Genomic DNA, 17,549 nt, shown 5'->3' with positions numbered 1-17,549 from the left:
TTAAAAGCCCCCAACTCCAAAACTCAATTCAGATCAAGTATGGAAAGTTGATCTGTATTATACCTAACAAGACTAGAGATTAAACATCCAATTATTTCTTCTACCGTCTACTCAGCTGATTACTCTTTAACTCCCCCAACCTGCAGATGTCCTAATGTCCCAGAGCTCAGTCTATGGGTCTATTCTGTAATTACATTCACCCTCAGGGATCTCACCCAACCTCATAGTTTTAAATACCAGCTATAAGCTGATAGGACTCACAATCTCCAGTCCTTCCTGCCCCACTCTGCAACTCCATTGATTCATAATACCTGCAAAATCTCCGTCTTTAAATCTCACTGACATCTATTTATCCCACCCAAAATGAAATTCTTGATCTTCCTTCCCAGACATGCTCTTCCTGCAGCCTTCCCTCAGTCCATAAACCTCGAGTAATTTTGTAATTAGTCTCCCTGCTTTCTCTTGCCCCCTGCCATCTATTCTTAACATAGCAGCCAAAGCAATCCTTTAAAACCTAAAACAAGGGCTGGCCGGTTAACTCCTTTGGTTAGAGTACTACCTTGTAACACCAAGGTCAAGAGTTCAGATCCCCATACCAACCAGGTGCCAAAAACAAAACAAAATAAAACCTTGAAGCAAATCTCGTCACTTATCCTGAAACCCTTAGATGGCATCCCATTTCACTTGAGCAAATCCACTTGAGCAAAGCAAGCTCAGATCCCTGCAATAGCCTCATGAATTCCTACTGTGTCTCCGACCTCAACCTCATACTCTCTTCTTTCACACTGGCATCTTTGATGTTCCCTCATAAAAACCAAGCATGCTCCCCTCAGGGTCATTGCATATGCTGTTTGCACAAGCAGTACATGCTTCTGCCTGTATTGCTTTTCCCTTAGATATTCCATGTAACTTCCTTCTTTCCTCCTCTCCTTTGAGTCTTTTTTTTTTTTTTTTTGCAGCTGGCCTGTATCAGGATGTGAACCCTTGACCTTGGTGTTATCAGCACCACGCTCCAACCAAGTGACCTAACTGACCAAATCCATCCTTCACATCTTTATAAGTGTCGCCTTCTCAGAGAGGCCTTTCCTAACTGCGATTCTTAAAATTATCACCCACTTCAACCCTCATCTCTATCACGCTTCTTTAATTTTAATGTTTTTCACAGCACTTATCAGCAGTTTACATATATGTTTTTGTATTTTTATATATATTATATTACATATAAAATGTTTCTATTGTCAGCTTTCCCCCATCAGAATGTAAGCTCCATGAAAATGGGGATTATCTGTTTTGTTTGTTGAATGAGCTACTGAATAAATGATAAAAATGATAATACATCTACTTAAAGACAAATCCTTTTTACCTCTGTCTGTCACTTTTAGAATTTCTTGCAACTAGTAGCTGGAGGCTAAAGAAGAGGACATAAGGGTCAGACCATGGTTCACTCGGGAGAGTGCGGTGCTGATAACACCAAGGCCACGGGTTCAGATCCTATATAGGGATGGCCGGTTGGCTCACCGGCTGAGTGTGGTGCTGACAACACCAAGTCAAGGGTTAAGATCCCCTTACCAGTCATTTTTAAAAAAAAAAAAGAAGAAGAAGAGGACATAAAACAACTCTGTCCTTCAAGGAATGTATTCTTTCATGGGATGAATGTGAACTTAATAGTAAAATAAGTATAATACACAAATAAGGTTTAAAAAAATGGGGATGCAGAAAAAAGACAAACCATATTTGTTAGTGTTCGTTAGAGAAGGGGGTAATTTAACTATTCTTTGGCATGGCTAAGTATGGGCTTACGTGTGTGCACATGTGCACACACACATACAAATAAGGAGAACGACTTGTTCAAAGAACAAAGAATAGTCCAGTTTGCCTAGATTAAGTTCCTTGGCTCCCTCCCCATGACCCCTTCAACACTTGTATGGCAGATCACTGATCAATAACGTTAGAGAAGTAGGTCAAGGTTATATCATGAACCGTTTTTTAAATTTTGGATAAAAAATTTGGCCTTAATTCAGTGGACAATAAGAAGCCAGTGACAGCTATGTTTTAGAAATATTAATCTGGGGGCCGGCCCGTGGCTCACTCGGGAGAGTGCGGTGCTGATAACACCAAGGCCCCGGGTTCGGATCCCATATACGGATGGCCGGTTCGCTCACTGGCTGAGTGTGGTGCTGACAACACCAAGTCAAGGGTTAAGATCCCCTTACCGGTCATCTTTAAAAAAAAAAAAAAAGAAATATTAATCTGGGAGAGATGGATAGGATGATTGGGAAGGCAGACATTGACAAATCTGACAGTAGGTAATACAGTTAGAAACATTATTCTGTGTGAAGTGACTGTCTCTTATGGGGTTTATTGCCCATGCCATAAGACTTCTGTGTAATAAGCCTTAAACATATCTTATAATAAAGGATGGTTCTTTGTGACAATATTTTTGTTCTTTGAATATTAATTTGATTCACATTCATTTTATTTGAGTACATAGTGTGGTTGTTGATACCTTGTGATGGCACTGCTTATGAAAGTAAAAAAAAATTTAGGCAAATGTGAGAAATTTACAAACTGTTTATTCATTGTTAACTCGGTAAGTTAATTAAATGCTCATTTTCCCATTATTTTGTCACTGGGATAAAGAATATGGGTGTTTGACAGCTCACTTTCATTCAAAGACATCAGTTTGGGGGGGGGGGTTGGCAGCTAGCCAGTATGGAGATCTGAACCCATGACTTTGGTGTTACAAGGCTGTGCTCTAACCAACTGACATTCTTACTATTTTAGACTCTAGAAATGATACAAAGTACTCCTAAGTTGTGAGGTCAAATTTCCACGACTAATGTGCAGTAGGCTGTTGGAGAAAGTTGGTGAATATGCGATAAAGGTTAGTCAGGAAAGCAGGGATTTTAGGAAATTCCTTCAAGTTTCTCTTTTATTTTGGCTTCAGTGATATGGTATTTTTTAAAAAATGAAACCAATTTTATGAGAGGGATGAGAAGATTAAGAAAAGCTAGACACTTGAGCTGAGGCTTAAAAAATGAGTAAGTTTTCTAGGCAGTTGTAGAAAAGTTTCTCAGAAGAGAAACTGCATCATCTCAATGCAGTTATGATTAGATATAGCAATGAACTAGAGATTATTATTTATTTAGATAACTGACTTAATTTAGTAATTACTTGTTCAGTATATATTTCTTGCACAGGTGCTAGGCATCAGAGACACAATGGTGAATAAAAATTTGGTCCCTGCTCCCCAGGAGCTTACACTATAGTTGGAGAGACAGATCTTAAATAATCACAGAAATTCATATAAAATTGAAACTGGCGTAAGTACTTCTGAGAGGAGGCTTAGCGCATGATGATATAAGACCATAAAACAGGGATTTGATCCAAATGAGGAGGTTAGGGAAGTCTTCCTTAGAGGAAGTGATGCTTGCACTCAAGGGTAAAGAATGATTAGGGCTTAACTTAGAATAGGAGAAAGGAAGAGCATTTCAGGAAAAGGAAACAGCCTGTGGTGGGTGAGCTTGGTGTCTTTAAGAGTCTGATCACTACCTCGGATGAGTCTCCATACTCTGTCCTTCAAGGGATTCATCAGATGCAGTGATCAGGCAGGTCACTAACATGGACAAATATATAAGACAATAGAGAAAGTTCCCAGACTGTAGAAACTATAGAAGTGCTTGCCACGCCTAAAATGAAACTTGTCTCCAAGTGAAATTTGCTGATTTACAAGAGCAGAAATTTTGGTTTGCAAGTACAGGAGAAGGCGACTATGGCTGGAATGGGGAGAATTAGGGGGCTTATGATATAAGATGAGGTGAAAAAATAGGTCAAATCTTATAGCCACTTGCAGCCTTGCAGCTACTGTAAGTGTCTATCATTATCCTAAGAGCAATGTAACCATTGATGGGCTAAGCTGGGGTTAACATAATCAGGTATGTTTCAAAAAGATCATTCTGCCCATGATTTGAATAATGGAATAGGGACAAAGATTGGCATGAGTAGACTATTGTGAGATGTGGCAGCTTGGTCTAGAGTGAAGGCCATAGGAAAAGAAGAAGTGAATGGATTTGAGAGATACTGAAGTGGAGAATTGGACAAGACTTGGTAATAGATTCAACAAAGGGACTGTGGGGAGGCAGATGTCAGTGACAATTCCCGGGTTCCTGGTTAACATAAGTGTATGAATTCACTGAAGCAAGGATCACTGGAAGTGGATCGGTTTGTTGTTGGTTTAGGGTGAGGAGAACGAACTGGAGAGAGGACGAGTTGCTTGGTGGGGCATATTGAGTATGCAGAGCCGGTGGAAACATCCAAAAGGAAATAAATAGTTGATTATATAAAGAGCAGCCTGGGCTGAAGATGTGACGTGAGTAAGTCAAGGCTAAGAAGAGAAAGAGTGAGACTCTAGGACCTAGCCTTGAGTAAGTGCAACATTTAATGGCTATCTAGAGGACAGTGTGCTGGCAAAGGAGACAGAGAAGTGGTGGCCTGAGATGTAGGGACAAAAACAGGAGTTATAGAAGACCATGAAAAAGAGTCTTTTAAGAATAATGTAGTATTGGAAATGGTGAGTTTAAAAGTTCTATAGGGGCTGACTGGTTAATTCAGTTTGTCAGAGTGTGGTGTTATAACACCAAGGTCAAGGGTTTGGATTCCCTTTTGGCCAGCTGCCCAAAAAAGCAAAAACAAACAAAAAATAATAATAAAAGGTTTATGAGACGTCTAGGTTGTAAAGAGAGCCTTTCTGGAACTCAGAAATAGGCTTTAGTATAGAGATAAATTTGAGGGTTTGAGGCATTTGAGTTGGAACACAACTAAAGCCATGTTTATTTAGAGAGTGGAGTGGAGTGTGTAAAGATGGCACTAAACAACTGTAGCAGTTATTATTCACACCCCCAGCAATAATAACACTGGATGTATTTACTTAGTGTTTATCTCCCAGAAGATAAAAACACTAGAAATATTACCCAATTGGTTCTGTCAGTCAATACTTGGTCTGTCAGCAATATTTATTGAGGGCATTATAGTATGAGGCCCTATAGAAAGATAAGATATCAAAAAAATAGAACATCTTGAGTTGTTCCTTGGAGTTTTCAGGTAGTTGGGGAATAAAACATTGGCACATGTGATACTACTGAATGGTATCAAAATTACATATTGGTGAGTACAAATGAATAAAGTTTAATACTATTCCTCATGAATGCTGAGAAGAGGATGATAATTAACATGAAGGACAAGAGTTTGGATCCCCACACCAGCCAGCCACCAAAATAAAAAGAAAATAAAATGCAAATAAAGAGACTAATCCTGTGAATGTGCTTCATTGGTTCCAAGAGGACTATTAGGCACCTTTAAGGTTCACATGTCTGAATTTCTGCATAAATAAGAACCCAAACAACCTTAAGTTATCTGTGCTACAGTATAAACCCTACCTCCCAAAAAGAGAAATGTGTCTTGGTGATAGCTTAAAGGTCATATTTGGTCTCAATAGCATCCAGAAAAAAGTTTGTGCTCCTAATGACAGGCGCACCCATCGGACTGTGTCCTCTGTTTCAAAGTTCATCTAACCCAGGTCACTCCATTGACTTTGCCTATCTCCTCAGCATGCTTAATGTTTGTTTTTTTTTTTCAGCATGCTTAATTTTTATTTCTCTATCTATTTTTCTTAGTATAAGTTGTTTTCATATAAAAGTATATTTCTTGTCTAGATTGTAATATATCTACATAGGTGGGTTTATCAACTATTTATCATTATGCCTTTTGCAAAGTTTTCTGCACACAAAATAATGGTTGACTGAGTGAGTTTTTTAAAAAATGGAGTAGAGTGTGTAAGAATTGCAAGGAGGGAGACATGAGAATGTTGCAGAAGCAGCATTTAGAGAGCTAAGGAGCTCCTAATTCTGCCTGACTAATTACATAAGGTTTCACAGACTAGGAGCTCTGTGAGCTGGGTTTTGAGGGATAAAGAGGAGTTTGCCAGATTGACAAGAATGAGAGTAATTTGGGGGAAGAAGAGGACAGACAGGAGGGAGGACATTTCAGGCAGATGTGCATCTGTCCCAACCTTCTTGTCCCTCTATTCACAAAGCCTGAGAAAATATATTTGTTAGGAGAGACTCAGCAAGTAATTAAGATAGCTTTAAATGAATTCTCAGGGAGGGGGAGGAAAATGTGCAAAAATAACTCAATTCAGTCAGTTGTTTTTAAAATGGCTACTATATGCAAGTCATGGGAAGCTTCTGAGTGGAAAGGGTTCCCGCAGGTCTCAGGTGAAAGTGAAAGGAAAATTTGGGCCGGTCTGTGGCTCACTTGGGAGAGCATGGTGCTGATAACACCAAGTCAAGGGTTAAGATCCTCTTACCGGTCATCTTTTTAAAAAAGAAAAGAAATAAAGAAAGGAAAATAGGCCAGGAATACAGTGCATGGCTTTGGAGGTGAGAGATAATAGAAGGGAATTACAGACAAAAACATTCCAGGCTGGAAATTCAGCTTTGGAAATCTTCTGAGACCAGGAATCCTGAAGTGCCTGCAATACCAAGAGGACTCTGAAGGAGGGTGCAGGTAGAGAGAAGCTGGTGAAGGCAATTTGGTTGGACATGTAGAAGGAGAACCAGGTGGCCTGTAGATGTCACTGAATCCAGGCAGGAGGCATTTTAAGAAAAAGGAGAATAAAGTTGTGTTGTGAATGTAGCCCTAGGAGAGTGCGTCAGTAGATTCAGGAATAAATGGGTATTGTGGGAATGAGAAACAGCAAATAAAATTTGCCAGGGTGAGAAATTAAGGCTGAAGTTAGATGAGGCCACCTGGGCATGGTAAACATAAAAGACTTACAGGTAGCAAAGAGGGAGGAACTAATGAAGAAGAGACTGGAGATGTTTAGAAAGAGGGACTCTTTAATGGAATAAGAGCTGCTTATATAAAGTAGCATGGAGACTATGGGCAGCCATAAAATGTAGAGAAGAAACTTCAGGTAAGGAAGGAAATTCTGTGGTACTGTGGAGGAAGGAAAGGTAAATAAGAAATCTATTTCTTGCGGGCTTTTGCTGATGGTCTGGGCCATGGGCAGCTTTGGGAGTGAAGGCTTACAACAGGTTCCATGTCAGGAAGCAGCTGAGAAGCCACTCAAATAGAGATTGCTAAGGAGCAATAAAGACCTCAGGCAGAATTAGCTCTTAAGATTTTGAAGCTAGCTAAAGCTCCAGCAGAATTCTACTGCTTACAAGCAGGAGTAGAGAACTGGATGATGGGGTTGTACAGGTGTGGTGGGGGTGCTTCCAGGTTGAGTTTGGGAGAAGTTAGACAACAGTTGAGTTAGTTGGTGGGTTGGAAAGGTTAGCACTGAAGTTGCTGGACAAGGCGTAAAGGGAGAAACTGACCTATTTTTGTCATAGGAAGCAGGGAAGGAGTTTGCACCAAAATGGACTTACTTTACCACATTCAGATAGTTCTTGATTTGGGATCTGGTCCTTTTGGCAGATGACTATAATATAAAGTATCTTGCTTTTTTTTTTTTTTTTTTTTTAAAGATGACTGGTAAGGGGATCTTAACCCTTGACTTGGTGTTGTCAGCACCACGCTCACCCAATGAGCTAACCGGCCATCCCAATATGGGATCCAAACCCGGGGCCTTGGTGTTATCAGCACCGCACTCTCCCGAGCGAGCCACGGGCCGGCCCTAAAGTATCTTGCTTTGATGATCTTAACCAGAATATATCTTCATGCTCTACAGTCACTGAAAATATGCTAGTTTTTCTCCTTCCAAAACAAATTTTGGCAATTCCAATTTTTTCTCCCTCAGAATATCAATTTGATTTCCTTTTTCTTCCTCCTTTCCTCACTAAAATGTCTTTTGGTTTGGACTTCCTGTGTATTATGTGTACCCTGTGTATTCTTGATACTCTTCAATTCAATTTACAAACTTGAGTCAGAAAGAAAAGGGTTTTATGTCTGTGTCTGTGTGGTATACAGTAGTCCCCCCTTATCCGCGGGGGTTATGTTTCTGGAATTTCCTGAGTGAAAGGAATGTCTTTAGTTATTTAACAAACTCCTTTATCACACCTGAGTTTATGCTAATGAGGTGACTTAGGGTGGGGCCCCCAGATAGCCTCAGGCTGGGGCTGGTCAACAATTTCAGCCCCTTGCACTGACTTCCTGGAAAGCTGGGAGCGGGGCTGGGGGGGTGCCTGGAGATTACTCTCTATAAAACTTTTGAACAAGATTTGATGTGCTTCCAGTTTGCTGAACACTTGGAGGTGCTGGCAGGGTGGCAGGCCCAGAGACAGCATGGAAGCTCCGTGACCTCCCCTCACAACACACACAGCCTTGCCCTGTGCATCTATTCATTCAACTGGTAAATGTAAGTAAAGCATTTCCCTGAGTTCTGTGAGTTCTGAGTTCTAGCAAATTATCAAACTTGAGGAGAGGGGTTGTGGGAACCTTAATTAACAGGTAGTCAGAAGTACAGATCACAAACTGACACTTGCGATTGGTGTTTCAAGTGGAGGAGTCTTGCGGGACTGAGCCCTTAACCTGTGGGACTTGACGCTGTCTTCAGGTCACTAGGGTCAGAACTGAATTGAAATTGTAGGACACCCAGTTGGTGTCTGTTGGAGAATTTCTTGGTGTGTGGGGGGGAAATCTCTACACATCTGCTCACGGAAATGTTCTGTGCTATGTTGAGTGTGAGTAGAGAGAAAAAAACATTTTTTTTCCTTCAGTCTGCCAGTAAATGGACCATTACATTCCAATTCCTGAAAACCTGCTCAATGCAAGTTCTCTAATAATTCCTTTAGGTCTTTCTACTCTTAAAATTTTCTTTCTCCCTTGGAATCCTAGCATAATTGGCAGTATTAGATCTTTTCCAATGCTAATCTACCACTGGCTTCTGCTACTACAGATTTATCCTGCCCAGCTTCCTTGGCTATTGCCATGACCCTACAGATTGTGCTGTCCCAGATCACCAAGGGACAATGAACTCTTTCTTACCTACTATTATGTATCACCTATCTGTCTCTTACCCTGATCTCCCTATAGAAAATAATAAGTCTGTCTGTACCATTTAAACTACCAGAAAGGTATAAGAATTCCTTACCAACACTTAGTATTGCCAAACTTTTAATTTTGGCAAATGGATTATATTCTTCAGGAAAGAAACTGTCTGTGTGTGTGTGTGTGTGTGTGTGTGTGTGTGTGTGTGTGTGTGTGTTTGAGGAGAGTATATATATATATATATATATATATGTACAGATCTCTCTCTATATTTTTCCCCCAGGGCACTACCCAAAGTACTTAGTGAGAAGGCCTTCTAAGGTGATTTAGAGATAGAACAACAGTAAGAGAAATAATTTGAGAGGGAATAGAGTTATGTTTTTAAGAGTTAGAAAAGTGCAGTTCCAATACCCATATTATGTGTATCTTCTGGAATATACACTGGAAATGAGACATAAGTTTTTGCTTTGTTATTCAGGAAGAATGAGGTGAGTCAATTGTAGGATAGTGGTAAAATACCTAAACACTTGTTCTTTAATGTTGGAGTCTGGAATGAATTGTAGTTTATTTTCTCTTCGTTGAGTAAACACCTCACATTATTGTTTAGTTTCCCATGACTTGTTCAACCTTTTAGTTTCTGTTATAAATATCAGACCTCTTTTCCGACAGGTTTGGATGGACTTGATGTTGCTAGGTGCTACATCTAAGAAGCAGATACCAAGGTGGCTTTTTTTTTTTCCTGACTGGTAAGGGGATCGCAACCCTCTGCAAGGTGTGGTCCGCACCACGCTCAGCCAGTGAGCGCACCGGCCATCCCTATATAGGATCCGAACCCGCGGCCTCGGCGCTCCCAGCGCCGCACTCTCCCGAGTGAGCCACGGGCCAGCCCGGGTGGCTTTAAGTATCATCTACATGCTGATGGCTCCTGAATTTTCTTTCTATTGAAACATAATTGGTTATACATATTTGTGGGGTCCAGAGTTGAATATCAATACCTGTGTTAGGCTGCCGGTTAGCTCAGTTGATTAGAGCGTGGTGTTCTAACACCAAGGTCAAGGGTTCAGATCCCTATACCTGCCAGCAGCCAAACCAAACAAACAAAAAACTCTGTGTCCAATGTGTGACTGTCAGATCAAGATAATTAGCATATTCATCATTACAAAACTGTAGACTCCCAAATTTGTTTCTCTGAGATAACTCTTCTTTGCCAAACACAAAATCATCCCAGACTTGGCTGGTGGGACCAAGTCTTTGGGACCGTTTTTGGTGTACTTTTTTTTTTTTTTTTTGGCTGATTGGCTGGTGCGGGGATCCGAATCCTTGACTTGGTAACACTGCACTCTAAACAAATGAATTAGCTAGACAGCGCGTTGATGGACATTTAGAAGTTTTCCAAGTTTTCACTCTTGTGAAACACAGTGAAGCTGTTGCATTGCCACAGACACAATCTGGCCTCAGAGCCTTTGCACTTATTCTTCCCTAAGCATGCCATTTCCTCCCATCTTCCTCTCTGACCTTTTAGGGATCTACTCAATGAGGTCTTCCTTGATTGTTGAATTTAAAATTGCAACCCTCCCGAATTGAATTCCCTGTCCCCTTCCCTGCTTTTTTTCTCCCTTGCACTTATCACCATATGACACACTATATATTCTGCTTATCTTGTTTATTTCCTGCCCCACCCCCAGCCCTACACCAAGATGGAATGCTAACTCCACAAGGGAAGAGGTTTCATTTTGCTAACTGCTGTTTCCCCAGAGTTTAGAACTGTGCCTGGCACTTAGCAGAGAGTCAACAAACATTTGTGGAATGAAGAGATGAGTGTTACCATTGATGTATTTCTACATCATTGTATGATTTTACCCTTTCAATACTTTTTAAAGTTAATCAATTCAATTAGTTGACAGAAAGCCAGGATATTGCTATTTCATGATAGTCTTTTCCTTTCTGTTCTTCATGAAAATCAAGTTTTGAGTCAAAATCTCCCAACATTCCTTTTCATCTAGGTAGGTCTCAGGAGAATGTTTCTGACAGGGTATTAACAATCATTCTTTTGGAAGCATTGACTGGGAAGAGTCTATTTTTGGCTATCAGATTAATTTCAGATGTCACATTTCTGACTTTCTCCAACCAAAGTACTTTGTCTGATTGTAGCATTAAAAACACTAGTGCAGTCATCAGTTTGTTCTGCTTGCCAGCCTGGTATCTATGTTCCTTCTGAGTAGGAGGCAAATTTTATTCATTTTTGTATGCCTAGATCCTAGCTCAAGAGTAAATTTGAATGGATCAATCAGTAAGGAAGGCTGAAACTTTAGGGATCTGTTCATCTGGTTGCACTTATAAAGTGTGTATAACAAAGAATACAATTTAAGCGTGCAGTCGGGGTAGAATGGTGTGAAAGGCAATGAGTCTTTTCTCTTCAGTTCAAGTTTGACCTGGAAGGAATGATAGTTCCGTGACCACCGTTTTCCTTACCACCATGACCCCATTAATGTCCTGGATTCCCCTGGCTGTGTAATGACTGACTGCTGGAAGGAGCAATAGTCATCTAGCATTTAAATTCAGATGTCCTAGTCTGTCAGTTTTGGCGCAATGCCACCAGTTATTCTTCCTAACGCTGGAAACTTACCTCTTCCTGCTCCTTCATTTCTTCAGAAAGTGAAAACGACCACCACTGAGTTCCAGGGCCAAATAACTAACAAAAATATTATGATGACCTTTGCAGACATCAAGCTCTGAGTCAAGGAATACAGCCCTCATCTGGTTTCTCTCTTTGGTGTTGAGGGCGGTTTTCCATTGCTCACGACCCAGATATTGCTCAATGGTGTCATCTCTGACCTGGCACCCCCTTCGTGTATCTATAAACATTCAATTAAGGGATCCTAAAAACTTTTCTCACTCAGCCCAAGAGCCCCTCAGAAAAAAGGTAATGACAAAATCTTGACATCTACCTCTCCCCCTCCAACATTAGGGGGTGGGAGGATGTTGGGAGAGCGGCGGGGGGCGAAGGGAAGGAGGAGTGGGAGTGGTCGACGGGGGAGTCCGGCTCCGGTTTAGGGAAATCCAGCTCGCGTTTTGCCTCTCGCTCAGCGGTGCAGGGTCCAGCGAAGGCTGAGCCCCAGCTTCACTCCCTGAGGTCTGTCCTGGGGAGACACTGCGGCTCCGGGGGGCTGACCTGGCGGGGAGTGGCCGCGAAGTCCTCTCCGGCGCCGCTTTGTGCGCGCAGCCACTGGCCCCTCTGCTCCCGGGTCTGCCCCCCGGGACGCCCCCCGTGCCCCGCCCCAGTCATGCAGCTTTACCTGCCTCTCCACCGTGGACCTTTGGAAAGCAGCCGCCCACCCTGGGGGCTCGGGCCCTGACCGTTCCAGGAGCCGGTAGGTGTCTGCCCGGGCCCGCCCGCACCAGCCGCGCCTGCCGGTGCCCCGAGCTCCAAAGTTGTAGGACAGGAGTGAGTTGGGAAGTTTGCTCGAGGGCTGGTGCAGGCTTGGAGCCGGGGATCGCGCGCTGCCCTGGGAGCCGGAGCCGGCCAGGGGTGAGGTGGGGCCGGGGCAGAGGGCAGGGATGGGGGCAGCGGGGACTCGGACGCCCAGGCCGGAGGGGAGTGCCCAGGCGGCCTCCAGCGTGGGCTGGACGTGGCGGGGGCTCGGTGGCTGCGGCTCTCCTGCGGCCGCCGGGGTGGGCCAGCTCCCCGCCGCGATCCCCCACCCCGGGCTGCTCGGGGCGCTTTTGTTGCGGGTGGTAAACAATGCCCCCGGCCGGAGGACGCGGCCGCCCACCCCCGAGGCCCGGCCTGGGTGCCGGATGGGGGCAGCGGGGATGCCTGGGGCTCGGACCCCGGGCTCTGCTGGGAATGGGGCTGGGAGAGGGCAAGTGTGGCCCGGGGGAGACCGCTGAACGTCCTGGAGACTGCCGAGCCTCTTAGGGCAGCCGGAGGTCGGGGCGCCTCGGAGGGAGGAGAGGCAAGAATTCGTGCAAGTTGCGGGGCGGGGAGCTCGGGCTGTCCGGTGCTCGGGCGCACGTCCCAAATCCGTTTTGTCCCTCCCCGCATACTTCTCTAGGGACAGATCGGGAGGGAGACTTCGGCGCCTGCCTTCCTGAGAGTTTCGGGAGGGGGTTCGGGTGAACCTTAGTGGAGGCAGCTGGGGAGTCTTGCTAGAGCTGACCTGGAGTGGCAAGCCACGAGGAGGAAGAGACGAGGGGACGATGATCACGTTCTGTCAAAATTGCTTTTAAGAAACTCTTACGACATGCTGGCGTGGCGGTCACATCAGTCCCACTGGAGCAGGATCCCGGAGCGAGCCCCGAGGGTGGGAGGTACTCAGAGCTGGGTGCCCGGGACTCGCCGTGCGACACTGGAGCGACCGGGTCCCCGCCCGAAGGCTAGGAGGCGGCGGGGGCTGCCGCCACTTCTCTGCCTGCGAAGGGGAAATTGGTTTAAAACTCTCGCTCCCCTCCCCCTCCCTCCCCCTCCCCCCCTGTCCCCAGGCCCCCTCCCCCCGCACTCCTGATCTCATCTTCTGGAAGGGCTGTGCAGTCCCTATACGAGCACTTTTACGAGCAGTGGTCAGGGAGCAACTAGCCGGCGCCAGTAACCTTTCCACGTGAACGGGGAACCCACACCGGGCATTTCTGACTCGTTGAAGATTAATATGTCTCCAAGAGAACAGATAAAGCTTGAACTAGTGGTCTTCTCCCCGCCCCCCAACTCGCCCTCCTTCTAAATTAACCCACCATCATGCGTAAATCATTTCTGTGCCTCCCCTTCTCCTGCCGGGTTCCATTCTCGGGCACGAAGTGAGCGGCATGACAACATCATAGCAATGACTGTTTTATGAAGAGACGTTTGAAAAGAGCTTCAAGACCTTCGAGAGAGGAAACGACTAGGTGCCCAGCCTTGGCTCGGCAGGGTGGGCCGCGCGCTGCACCCGGGACGCGTTGAAGGGAGGCGCTGCAGGGCAGCAACCTCGGGTCCGCCCCTCACCCCTCACCCCCGCCACAAGTAAAGTGAAATTAGGCTTCATTAGGACTCAGGATACCAAAAAAAAAAAAAAAAAAAAAAGAGGGGGGAGGGGAGAGCTTCTTAACCAGCTAGGTCAAGGGCTATTTAGAGCATATTAGGAATTTCTGACTACACTTAAACAAGGGGGCACACTTGTAAATAGTTAAAGAGATGTTTGGAGGTTAGTCCCTATTATTTCCAAGAACTAAAAGACTTACGTGATTTTTGGTGTGTTTCCTGATTTATCAGTATTGGTTACACAAGTTAAAACTTAAGTCCCCTCCTTCCCCCAATTAAGGGATCTTAATTAGATTATCAACCCCTCTGTCTTTATTTTTCATTTATTTATTTATTTATTGTCGGCTGGCTGGTAGGGGGATCGAACCCTGGACCTTGATATTATCAGCACCATGCTCTAAGGAACTGAGCTAACCTGCCAGCCCCTCTCTGTCTTTAAAGCTAAGTTATGGTTTCAATTAAAATTCAGAATAAAGTTATATGGGAAATGACATACAATGTCCCTTTCTCTTTGCAAACATTAGCAGCCCAGATTTACAACTCTGGGACCACAACTTACCATTTTAATGAGAGTTAACTATCGCTCTTAGCATTAGTCTTCCAGAATCTATGGGTTGTAGGTTTGGATCTCCATGGTCCCGGCCCTTTGTTTCTGTTCCTTCTCCAATCTTAATCTGGTTTGTCCCTCCCCTCCCCCATCTCCTGTGCATCTGTATTTTTCCTTTTCTGCACACTTAATTTCTCTTTTTCCCCTTGGTCTTTTTACCTTTACTTTTTACTTTTAGTCTTTGGGCATTTTGATCCAGTTATCTTTTTATGTTTTATGTTGCTTTATTAATGTAATTTTTTTTTTCTTTTTAGACATTTTCCTTTTTCTTATGCATTTTCTTCTTCCTCCTCCTAATGTGTTATATGCTTTTCTTGTCTTTGGAAAGGTCATTCTATCTCCATTTTAACTCGTCCCTTCCCTTTTCTTGGCCCTTTTTGGCATTTTTTTTTTTTTCCTTGCTCTCTGCAGGGCAGCAGGGATGTTTTACATATGGAAGGAGCCTTTGACTAAATCTGCTGGCATTCTAGTGAGTTTCCCTGAACATCCTTTCCATGTGCCGAAGGCTCTCACACTTCCTGTGGTAGAAAACTATCTAGGAACAGCAAGCAGTTGCCCGCCTCCTCTTCCTTTAGATGTGGAACTTAGTTGCTGGAAGAAACTGAGCCAGGTGGTGCCTTTTTAAAAGAAATGTTTTAAGTCTTGTTTTTCTCAGCCAAGTGCAAGAGGCTTTAAGTTCTATGGAGCTGAATGGACGGGACTATGAAATCATAGCCTCTTTTGCAAATAGCTGTATGTATGCAAATACCACTTTTTTGGCCACTGCTGGTATTGGGAAGGATTGCAATTTTATTTTTAAATTGACGTGTGGACTGGATGATTAAATCAGTTCATCCATTGCCAGCTCAATGGACTTTGGAAGATCCAGAAAAAGGAGGTAGGTGGGAGAGGATTTTCTGACATGGTGCTGTCAATATTGTCCTTGACAGGCAACTGATACAGACAACAGTTTAAGAAGTCAACTTTTCTTTTTCTAGGCAAGGAGACTATTTTAATAATTGTAAAAAAGGCTCCCTTAGGGAAAGCCTCTTATCACTTTGTAAGCTCAATTCTGATCCTATTTGTTGACCAATTTGGTTAGGTAAGTTTAAATTATGTGCGAATAATTGGCAGACCCTTAAACAGGCCATGGTTATATCAATGCTTGCTTCAGGACCTGCTTTGGGCCACTTCTGCACTCTGTCCTTAACCTTTTATTCTCTACTTTGGGCTAGCATTATGTCTTTTATGTCTCAAATTATGAGCTGCTTAGCTCCAGGCCTATAATTTTGGATCTCATATACTCTAGTCCCCTATGTCACAAGAACATTTTAGGGGGGAAAAATATTCTATTGTGGGTTAGGGGTGTTGGTGACCTCCGGTGAAAAATTTGTTAAATGAGTTATGTTTTGCATCCCAGAGTTGGTTTTTTGTTTTTGTTTTTTGTTTTTTCTCTTCCATGACAATAAGAACTCACAGGATGGTGTCAATTAATTGCACATGGTTCCCCTTCCTCATCCCACCATGTACATTTATTAACAGGGTCACCAGTCTTGTTTTCTGCTTAGAGCATGTTGTCATGTAGCTATCTGCACAGCACTGAGACTTTTGAAGATATTTTAGGATAGAATAAAACTGATTTTGAGAAATATTGAAACAACAGTTTTCATCAGAAATGAAAAATGGAAGAGGAATTAGAGAAGAGAGTACACAAGGGAGATTTAACTGTTCAAAAAATGTTTTAGTTCATCGGAGTGACTGAATCTGAGTATTGATTTGTAAATATGTCTTTTTGTATGAGTTAAATACTCAAAAAAACCTAAAAATGGAATTAGAGCATTTAATAATGTTTACAAATTAAAAAGGAAAATTCATTTCAGGACATCTTCGGGAGTAATTTTATATTTAAAGGTGGGCCTATTTAATGGAATGGGCTACATTCCCCACCCCCATCCCCAAAATTTCAAGAAAAGCTTGCTGCCCCTACTCCAAGAGTTCAGCCCTTAGGACAACTTAGTTTATCATAAAGAAGTTTACATTTCATCAATAGAGCCAAGGGTGACAAAATTAGGGTCTTGTAGGAGCCCTTATTTTGTTTCTGATTGTCTCTGATTCTTTGGCTGGGTGGTACCCAGGGGTTTTCTCCCCTGCAGTTGGGGTTTTCAGGGGTCATTGGCCTCTTTCAAGATCTCATAAAAAGGCTGTTACCATTTAAAGAGGCCGCATTTTCCCAATCCGTGTTGCTCATACCTTTTCCATTCCCTTGGCAGGGTCTTTTTTTAGAAGATAACGTTTGAATGGTAAACACTATCTTAATTACAAGACTGAATTTCTAAAGCACTTCAATTTAAAAATATAAAAGAATATAGATGAGACAGAGATAAATTTATAAACTACTTTCAAAAGCAGATCCCGTGACACTGTCTGGCACATCCAGATTACTTGGGTACAGATATGAATTTCAATTTTCATGGCTGATTGCAATTCCTAGATTATATGCTCCTAATAATGGTTTAGCAATGTAATCTTGATTCAAGAGATAAAGCATACTAATAGTGATATTGTTGAATTTCTAGAGGTTGAAATGGATTGCTTTTCATAATGAAAAAGTATAATTGTAAAGATATTATTGACTTTCTGGAGTTTGGAATTGGAATGTCTTTTTGTTTTCTAAAAATGCTGGTACAAAAAACAGGTCTTTAGAGAAAACAGCTTACAGTTTTTCATATCCAAAAAGTTACTTATTGCAAGCCAAAACATTTTTGTTAGCCGAGATGCCAAGAATTCAAGTGAAGTATTCTCTGGCCTAGTATTTGTATTTAATACAGATTTATCAAAATGAAAATGTTATTTTTTGTGTAATTAATGTTATCACTAATGTCTAGTATGTCTGAAAGTCACAGTGCATTGACTCGAAATGTTGTGCTTTGAGATCTCTTATTACATTATAGTGTGACC

At 42.8% G+C, this 17,549-nt stretch overlaps 1 protein-coding gene across 1 annotated transcript; it reads right to left on the bottom strand.

Moving 5' to 3' along the window:
• Positions 1-12,074: 12,074 nt before the first annotated feature.
• Positions 12,075-14,009, bottom strand: LOC134381699 (collagen alpha-1(I) chain-like). Its single transcript, XM_063101567.1, has 3 exons — positions 13,914-14,009; positions 13,266-13,403; positions 12,075-13,202 (listed from the first exon to the last, which is right to left on the bottom strand). The coding sequence occupies exons 1-3, from the start codon at positions 14,007-14,009 to the stop codon at positions 12,075-12,077; spliced, it is 1,362 nt and encodes a 453-aa protein (XP_062957637.1).
• Positions 14,010-17,549: the final 3,540 nt, after the last annotated feature.

This window comes from Cynocephalus volans, chromosome 7 (assembly GCF_027409185.1).
Source record: "Cynocephalus volans isolate mCynVol1 chromosome 7, mCynVol1.pri, whole genome shotgun sequence".
Lineage (NCBI taxonomy): Eukaryota > Metazoa > Chordata > Mammalia > Dermoptera > Cynocephalidae > Cynocephalus > Cynocephalus volans.
This window is presented reverse-complemented; position numbering and strand designations above follow the sequence as displayed.

Bases quoted from the DNA above. Each gene is read 5' to 3' on its own strand.
- LOC134381699 (XM_063101567.1), bottom strand. From the start codon at position 14,009: ATGAAGCCTAATTTCACTTTACTTGTGGCGGGGGTGAGGGGTGAGGGG. The intron at 13,404-13,913 runs GTGCAGCGCGCG...TCCCCTTCGCAG, and splicing joins CTCCCTTCAACGCGTCCCGG to GCAGAGAAGTGGCGGCAGCC. The intron at 13,203-13,265 runs GTGGGACTGATG...CAATTTTGACAG, and splicing joins CGCTCCGGGATCCTGCTCCA to AACGTGATCATCGTCCCCTC.